Source organism: Elephas maximus, chromosome 3 (genome assembly GCF_024166365.1).
Source record: "Elephas maximus indicus isolate mEleMax1 chromosome 3, mEleMax1 primary haplotype, whole genome shotgun sequence".
Taxonomy (NCBI): Eukaryota; Metazoa; Chordata; class Mammalia; order Proboscidea; family Elephantidae; genus Elephas; species Elephas maximus.
Genome location: NC_064821.1, coordinates 62,191,548 through 62,200,768, shown reverse-complemented (window position 1 = coordinate 62,200,768; position 9,221 = coordinate 62,191,548). Strand labels below are relative to the sequence as shown.

At 52.9% G+C, this 9,221-nt stretch overlaps 1 protein-coding gene across 9 annotated transcripts in view; it reads left to right on the top strand.

Annotated features, from left to right (window-relative positions):
- Window positions 1-5,213: 5,213 nt before the first annotated feature.
- HSPG2 (heparan sulfate proteoglycan 2) overlaps window positions 5,214-9,221 on the top strand; it is a 117,789-nt gene continuing 113,781 nt past the window's right edge. For all 9 annotated transcript variants that reach the window (XM_049878195.1, XM_049878194.1, XM_049878193.1 and 6 more), the window contains exon 1: window positions 5,214-5,364. In XM_049878195.1, the coding sequence (XP_049734152.1) occupies window positions 5,299-5,364 (66 nt within the window). In that variant the 5' untranslated portion in view covers window positions 5,214-5,298. The remainder of the gene's footprint in view (window positions 5,365-9,221) is intronic.

Below are 9,221 nucleotides of genomic sequence, written 5' to 3'. Positions count from 1 at the left end.
CCCTCCACCCTCTCATCTCCCCTCCAGGCAGGAGATGCCAACATAGTCTCAAGTGTCCACCTGATCCAAGAAGCTCACTCCTCACCAGCATCCCTCTCCAACCCATCGTCCAGTCCAATCCATGTCTGAAGAGTTGGCTTCAGGAATGGTTCCTGTCCTGGGCCAACAGAAGGTCTGGGAGCCATGACCACCAGGGTCCTTCTAGTCTCAGTCAGACCATTAAGTCTGGTCTTATGAGAATTTGGGGTCTGCATCCCACTGCTCTCCTGCTCCCTCAGGAGTTCTCTGTTATGTTCCCGTCAGGGCTGTCATCGGTTATAGCCGGGCACCATCTAATTCTTCTGGTCTCAGGATGATGTAGTCGCTGGTTCATGTGGCCCTTTCTGTCTCTTGGGCTCGTAATAGTTTGCAGCAGATTTTGCCCAATGCAACACGCCGTTTGATTTCTTGACTTCTGCTTAAAAAAAAAAAAGCGTGGAGTTAATTGTGGATCCAAGTAAAGTGAAATCCTTGACAACTCCAACCTTTTCTCAGTTCATCATGGTGTTGCTAATTGATCCAGCTGTGAGGATTTTTGTTTTCTTTATGTTGAGGTGTAATCCATACAGAAGGCTGTGGTCTTTGACCTTCATCAGTAAGTGCTTTAAGTCCTCTTCACTTTCAGCAAGGAAGGTTGTGTCATCTGCATAACGCAGGTTGTTAATGAGTCTTCCTCCATTCCTGATGCTGTGTTCTTCTTCATATAGTCCAGCTTCTCGGATTATTTGCTCACCATACAGATTGAATAAGTATGGTGAAAGGATACAACCTTGATGTACACCTTTCCTGACTTTAAACCATGCAGTATTCCCTTGTTCTGTTCAAATGACTGCCTCCTGGTGTATGTACAGGTTCCTCATGTGCACAGTTAAGTGTTCTGGAATTCTCATTCTTCTCAAAGTTATCCATAAATACAGAAAATACAGTAAAACCTGTGAAAGCCAGAATCTGTTTAAGAGGGAAACCTGTCAGGTAGGGAAAACTCAAATATTTTCCACTAAAACAAGCGATAGAAAAGTGGTAAGGCTGCAAGCGGGAAAAGGCAGAAAACTTTCGAGAACCAGAAAAACAGGGCAGTACCGTTGAGTTCCAGCTCTCACAAGTCTCGCTGTACAAGCCAGGAGAGGGACATTACATTTAAGCCTTATGCCATGCTTGAACCAGCTCATTCTTCCATTCAAGTAAAAATTATTTGAGTGTCAACTTTGTGCCAGGCACTGTGCTCATCACGGGGGACATAGTTGAGAACAAGACAGAAACAAGACAGATGGACTCCCTGCCTTCATCATGCCTCATAAGATTAAATGATATTCCAAATTATTACAGTTGTCAAAATGTGAAGAGCGGGAAGCAAAGGAACTGTGGGAAAGTGTAGCAGGGGACATGACCTAGCCTGGGAGGTCAAGGAAGGTTCTCTGGAGATGGAACGCTTGAGCTGAATCCTGAAGGAGAGAAGTAGGGTGACGGGTGGGGGGCAGCGTTGGGTGGGAAGAATATTCTAGGAGAAGGAACAGCACCTGCAAAGACCATGTCGGGGAGGGACGTGGCTGGAGAGGTGTACAGGGCTGGATCTTGCCGGGTCTCGTGGGGTCCTTCCCTTTCACGGAAACTTTCAGTGCTTGCTTAGAACTGTCTCCTTCTTCCTCTTCCTCTTCTTTCCAGCCCCATCTCCTTGTTTCCTTTCCTCCATTCCAATTCCTTTTCACACCAATTTCCTGTTCCATCCAAAAACATAGATCCTCACTCTGCCAACATCTATTTTCCACACAAGCCTTGAAGCCCTTGCACTTAAAAGCACTTAGTAGGTATTTAATTTCATTATTGAATGAATGCAGGAGCACCAGCTGCTAGGCCATACAGAGCCTTTGTGCATATTAACAAAAGGCACCCCCTGTGGGCAGATGTAGCATTGCATCTGCCAGGGTGCTTTGCAGCCCCTACTTGGCCACTTGGCTGTGTACCCCTAGCTCAGTGAACAACCTGCTCAATCGTCCACCGCAACCCTGAATGGACAAATGAATAAACAAAGGAACATAAGTAAGATGAGTGAGCAGAAACTCTGAGGCAGAGAAAAGATTCAGAGTGGGAACAGAAGCCAGGAAGAGCTGGGTCCTCTCAGTTTTGGAGGGACGGACAGATGAACCACAAATCCCTGCTGCTGGTTCCAGAAGTTCCCCAGCTCCTGTTTCTCAGGTTGGTGGGCCATCCCTGCCTACCCACTCATGCAGCCCCTCGTTACTCAAAGAACCTTGTGTGAGACTTGAGTGGCTTCTCTTTGAAAGAGGGTGAGGAGCACCCTGAGCTGTGAGTACATACAGTACAATTACGGAAAGCCCAGGAGCTCTGCCTCTGTGCCTCTTCCATGCCATATGAGGAGATAGCTAAGGCCTAGACAAAGCAACTTGAGAGCGTGACTAAAGATATCAGGGACTGCAAAATAAAACAGACCCAGCCAAATCTCTTAGGAGGGAGGGAGAGGATGCAGAATAAATAGGTGGATGACCAATCCTCAGGGGTGGGGTAGGGTGGAGTTGCTCTGTAAGACTTTTCTAGACAGGGCATATTTTCCTGCCCTCCGCGTCAGCCCAGCTCCTTCCAGTCCCCAGTCAGCCTACACTCTCTTTCCTCAAACTCTTTTAGGAAGCAGACTTATAGCTCTGGCTTAGCCTTGACCAAACATCTACAAAGGGTTGCTTGTTCTCCTTTTCCCCTTTGCTCATGAGCAAATCATCCAAGAAGCCAAAGCTCTAGGACTTAAAGGGCCCGAGGTGGGGAACAAACCCAAGACAGCTCACGAAACGTGATTTGTCATGGATGCTGAGCCTCCACGGACAGGCAAAGCCTTGGAAAAATCCTGCCACTGGGGTTGGCCACCTGCCAAGCCTGAAGTCAGTGGAGCTTTGAAGCCTTCCTCATCAGACAGGGAGTTCCCAAGTGCAAAGCTGTCACCTTCTATCAGACTACAGACCCTTGGCATGGGGACTGCATTTCACCATCAGATTGGGAACAACACTGGTGACATACTGGTTAAGTGCTACGGCTGCTAACCAAGAGGTCGGCAGTTCGAATCCACCAGGCCTCCTTGGAAACTCTTTGGGGCAGTTCTACTCTGTCCCATAGGGTTGCTATGAGTTGGAATCAACTCAACAGCACTGGGTTTGGTTTTTGGTTCATATATATAAATTCATCTTAATCCTCATAACAACACCATGAAGGAGGTCTTAACTTTATCCTCATTTTCTAGATGAAGAAACTGAGACTTTGAGAAGTTGAATAATTTACTCAAGATTAAGCAGGTAGTAGGTGATAAAGCTGAGATTCTCTATCAGACTGAGAACTCCATGAGAACAGAGACTATGTCCTTTTTCCCCATCTGAGAGCAGAGGCTGGACGTCCTTCCCTCCCCTGATCACCCCTATCTCCCTGTCTGAAGCAGAGATAGGCTTTATTCATTGCTGCTGTGCCTGAGGTCTGGGTTGGGGCCAGGGAGTTGACTGAACCAGTGCAGATGTAGTTATTGCCCCTCACAGCTCTGAGTTGGACCCCCAACAGTGTGCCCCACAGGGCAGAGAAGAACCCAGAGTTTTGGAGATGGGACATCTGGCTGGGACAGGAGTCAGATGCAAGCATTTTTTCAATGTCCCAGGTGCCCTGGTGGAAGGCCCCAGAATGTCTGGGAGCCCACAGGACCCTATCGCAGAGAACACGCCTTCCGGAGCCAGGCCTGGTGCCGCCCTGTTAGTGCGGGCATTTGTTTCTATCCACAGCTCACCTCACTCCTGGCTGCAGACCCAGTCCTGAGTCTCTGGAACCTAGCAACTCATGGAAGAAACAATGGAAAATTCAGTTTTTATTCTCCTCCCTTTATCATTACTCAAAGGTTTTCCTCAAAGCTTCAAGAAACATACACACAACAGTTTTTTTCTCCACCTATTAGCCTGGGGCTGCCCTGGAAATTTTCAGGCAGAAAAGACCTGAGAGTAGGCAGTGTTAAGGCCCGCGGGCATGGTCTGTGCTGCCTGTGAGCTTGGGTCAGAGGTGGATCATCCGGGGCTGTGATTTAGTACTCAAGCATCCGTGACTGGGGCTTTGGCAGGGTCTGTCCGTGTCCGGGCCTTGGGTGTGTATGTTGGTGTATCTCTGGCTCTGGGGTGTTATGTGAGTTAGAATTGGTCTATGAGTGGTTTACGTGGATGGTGGTGCGGGTAGTGGGCATTCAGTGAGCTCAGTGAGTATTGAGTGCCCCTGTAAGGCACTGTAATTTGTGTAAGAAAATGTAAAAACTACAGACTGATATGGACGTGAGAAACTACATGGGCCTATGTGGGAACTGTGAGCCTCTGTGAGGAATTCGTGTGTGAAAATTTGTCTTTATTCTTCCTGCCTTGTTGGGATTGACCTATGTGAGTCTGTGTGTAAAAACGTGAATCGAATGTGAATGGCTGAACCTGTATAGGTGAGGGCTTGAGTCTGTGAAAGTTGTAAAGAGATAGTGTCACGTGAACCTGTGAGGAAAGTTTTTAGTATATCAAAGGTGAGTGCAACAGTGTGAAAGTTTGTCTGTGGAGTGTTCATGGGTCTCGTACGAGTGCGCTAATGCGTGAAAGTTGTGGGTGTGAACGTGTTGTCAAAGTCTGCGTGGGTGTGTATGAAACTGTCCAGGTGAAAGCTGCTCGTGGGTGTCGGGTGTGCGTGATGTGTGCGAAAGTTGCGTGTGTGTGCTCGTGTGTCTGCGTGCGCCTGCGTGCGTTCGCAGTTCTTGAAGTGGCCTGTGTGTGGAATCACGTCTTGTGGAGTGTGAAAGGGTGTGAGAGCGGGTTTTAGTTGTCTGAAAGTTGGTGGGGCCCTGTCGCATGTGCAGGTGAGCATGCGGGAGGGGGTGCGAGTGGAAGGAGGGAGCGGTCCCGCGCTCAGGGCTCTGGCGCCCCTCGAGCCTCAGGGCCCCCGTCCCACCCGAAACTCCAGGCCGGGTTTGGCGGAGAGCCGGATTGGGCTGCGGCCCGCGGGGCGGGGGCTGGGGGCCCAGACAAAGGCCCAGTTGGCTGCGCTGCCGGCTTGGACGAGCTAAGCCGGCGGCCCGGGGGCGGTCCGGGGCGGGGCCTAGGGGCCCGGGGGCGGGGCGGGCGGCAGCGTGGGCGGGGCCGGGCGGAGAGGGGCGGGAGAGGTAGGGAGCGGGCCGGGCCGGGCCGCGCCGCGCTGTCCTGAGGACTCAGCAGGCCGGCGAGCGCGGAGGAGATAGCGAGCTGAGCGGGCCGGGCCATGGGGCGGCGGGCGGCGGGCGCTCTGCTGCTGGCGCTGCTGCTGCTGCATGGACAGCTGCTAGCGGTGAGTGCTCGGAGCGGAGGGGTTGGGGGGCGCCACGGGGCCAGCTCGCCGAGCTCACCAAGTTGGCGGGGGCGCCCGAGGCTGCGTGGCCGGGACTCCAACTCAGGAAGGCGGCGCCCGCCAGGGATCCCCGGCCGGCCCAGGCTGGCGCCCTCCTGTGCAGTGGGGACTGCCCCGGAGGGTGCTCAGGGAACCCTGCGTGGGGCTGGGGGCAAGACCGACCCGAGTGGGAGCTTGTGGGTCCTCGGGCCACGTTGCCGAGTCTCCGAGTTGCGCTGGGCATGGTGGCCTGGCCTGCCATTTCTGGGGACCAGGAGAAGAAAGTTCGAGCAGGGTGGGAACTTGGCAGGACCAGGGCACCCCCTTCTGCGCCAACTTGGCAGAAGGGGCACTCAGTGGTGATAGGGACCCTATCAAGCCTCACTTGACCTTTACCTTGCCATCTCTCCCGTTGGGGAGATTGTACCAGCGCAGGGGCAATTAAAGAACCGTTGGGGACAGATCTGAGGCTTGTGTTCTGACCCTGGAGTCAGAACAGCTCAGGAGTTGAATCCCTGCAGTGCCCTGAGTAGCTGTGTGACCTGGGGAAGCTAATCAACCTGTCTGAGGCCGGCTCCCTGTGTACAGGGAACTGGAAATGCATAGCCTCAAAGTGCATAGCCTCAGGGTGGCTGGGAGGATTGGATGGAATGTAAGTGAAAGTGCCCGGTGTGGGCCTGGTGTGCAGTGGACCCCCGGTGGATCTGAGTTTCCTCAGCTTTCCTTTTCCTAGGTCCGCAAGGTGCAGAGTGGGGGAGCCTTGCTCAGAGCTTGGATGGGCCCATTCAAGGAAGAGAGAATCCTGGGCTCAGGAATCCCACAGCCTAGAAGGTGCTTGGCCAGGAGAGGCCCCAGGAGGACCTCAGTGAACTTGAGGAGGGTGGGGCACGGTCAGTGGGCAGGGAGCTAGTGGCAGATGTGGGTGGGAGCACATCTGGGGAGCTGGGCTTGCCCAGCACAGTGAGCCATAGAGCTGTCCCAAACCCCTTTGAGGTGGTCACGGTCGGTCCCTGCCTCCACCCTGCTGTCCTTGGAGCCTGCAGAGGGACTTTTCTACTGGGCCAGTGTTTACCCAGTGACTGAATCGGTGGCCACCAGTGACTCCCTTTCTTGCCTTGATGGCTTCATTTCACCTCTGCCCTCCTGAGTCACTCGTTAACCCCCCACCCCAGGCCTGACCCCTCACCCCACTTGCCCCATCCACCTAGTACCTCCTCCACTCCCAATCTGGGCAGTCGCCTTAATGCCCTGTCTCAGCCTTTCACCTGGACACATCCAGTTGTTCCCATCTGAACATGCCACTCCCAACACTGATTTTTTGTTTCCCCAAGGCCCCACAGAACCTTCAGTCCCCCAGCACATAGGATGTCTTTAACAGCCCTCCATTCTTCCTTTCCTGACCTTCCCCCTGCTCTGCCCCCTAGTGAGGGGCTCCTGGCTACATAGCACAGGCTTTACAGTGGCAGGAATGGGGAGGGTGTGGGGGCTGTTTGCTCTATATGTGAGGAATTTCCACGTAGGGGGTTCTGATTCCCGAACTGCAGCCAACCGTCTCATTCACTTGTTCATTCAACAAGTCTTCATTGAGCGACATTCCATGGCGGTGACTGGGAGTACAGCTGTTCATTTATTCGATAGCTATTTGCCAAGCACCTACTGTGCACCAGACACCAGGCTGGGGTTACACTGGTGAGTAAGAACAGGCCCTGTCTATGCTTTCCCAGAACTCACAGGCTCGTGGGCCATAGTTGGGAGCTCTGATCACAGACACCTCTGATCCTGTGGGGCTGTAGACCTCCTCAGCAACCACATTGACCGATGTCTTCACTCTTTCTCCCGCTCCAAGCTGATGGTGGTAGACTGCAAAGAGCTCATAGCCTAACAGCTCTGCCATTTACCAGCTGTGTGACCAGGGACAAGTTCTTCTTTCTGAGCTTCAGTTTCCTCACCTGTAAAATGGGAGCAAGAAGTTTGTTGTGAGTCATAAGTGAGATTAGGTTCCTAGGTCAGTGCCCCAGTAAGCCTTGAGCTCCTCCTTGCCTGCTGCCTTTTATCTCTTCTGCCTTCCAGTTCATGTCTGCCAGCCAGTAGTGGGTTGGGTGTGGGTAGGACACAAGCAGAGGGTAAGATGGTCCTTAGGGAGCTCAGGACCTCACCAGGAACAGGAGACAGGACTGCAGGAAACAGTTGTCTGTGATTAAGTGAGGGAGTAAGTTCAGAGGAGGTGGGGAGCCTGCTGGGGGAAGGGGCTGAGCCTGGGTGACTAAAGGCCTGCCTTGGCCTGCTGACCCTTTTCTTCCTGCTGGGGCCTTAGCCCTTCCTTTCTTGGGGCCAACGCTGCCAGGAGAGAGAACTTTTGAGGAGGCCACAGTGATTACGGTATTTCCCAGGGCTGAGGAGGGAAGTCACTGAGATACCTGTTTCCTGCCTCAGCTGGGGAGACTGCAGGCCGGGAACTGGAGGAGCCATTCCTTCCTGGCTGCTCCTCAGTGGGTTGCAGAGTTACCTCAGCCCTTCCATTGACATAGCTGTCCCCTGACCCTGCCCCCTTTCTCCAGACCCACTGGGAAGGAGTTGAGTGTACTCCGGGGATTCCCAGTCTGGGGAGGGAGGCCGAGGCTGGAAGGGGCAGAGGTGGAGCCTCCTTCTCCTGTGTAGGGGAGTTGTGGCCCCCGCCTGGCTTGGACCCCGCCTGGCTTGGCCTGGGCCTGTTCTCAGGCTGAGCACAGGCAAGTCAGCATCTGTGGGTCTGAGGCCCGGCCCAGGAGAGGGACGGAAGGAGGGCAGCAGAAGGTGACTGATTGGGTTCAGGACTTGGAAGTCATGTGAGCAGAGTGGCGGGGTGGGAAGATGATGACAGACAGTATGGATAGTTTACGTTTCTTCAGTGCCCACTGTGTGCCAGCACTGAACTTCTCAACTAGTCCTCATTGTAACCCACATTGTTCCCATGCTCAGAACCTCCCTGTACTCCCAGTATTGCTCCTGATTTAATATGACCCACAAGGCCCTGTGAGATCTGGCCTCCCCACTCCCTCTGGGATCTTACCTCCTGCCAGTTTTCCCATTGCTGGCTTTGCTCCAGCTGCCCTGGTCTTTGTTTCTTGAACACGTCAAACACTCCCACCTCAGGGCCTTTGCATGTGCTGTGTGTTCCTTCTTCTTGGAACGCTTGTCTCCAAATATCTCATGGCCTGCTGCCTCACTTCCTTCAGGTGCCTGACAGCTGTCCATCATGCTCTGTCCCCTCACACGGCTTTATTTTACTTCTCTTCCCATATCACTCCTTTGTTATCTGTCTCACCCCTCCCTTTGCCCAGTTTAAGCTCCACGAGGACAGGACCTTACCTGTTTTTGTTCGCTGCTGTATCTCTAGTGCCTGTAGGTGGTAAGCGCTCTATAAACATTTTTGTTGCATGTATGGTCTCCATTCCATAAGCTGAGGAGATTGAGGCGTAGAGAGGTTCAGTAACTTGCCCAGTTACTTACACACACACATAGCTGGTGGTGCCACGAGCTAAGTTTTGAAGCCGGATGAAATTCTCCTAACCATTCCACCCCATTTGCTTGCTTGTAGCAGGCAGTCAGTGTTGTTAGACACAGTTGAGCTGATTTCAACTCTTAGCGACCCCATGTGACAGAGTAGAACTGCTCTATAGGATTTTCTAGGCTGTAATCTTTACAGGAGCAGATTGTCAGGTCTTTCTGCCATGGAGCTCCCATGGAGCTACTGGGTGGGTTCGAACCGCCAACCTTCCGGCTAGTAACTGAGCACTTAACTGTTGTGCCACCAGGGCTCCTTATTCGGTAAGTAGGAG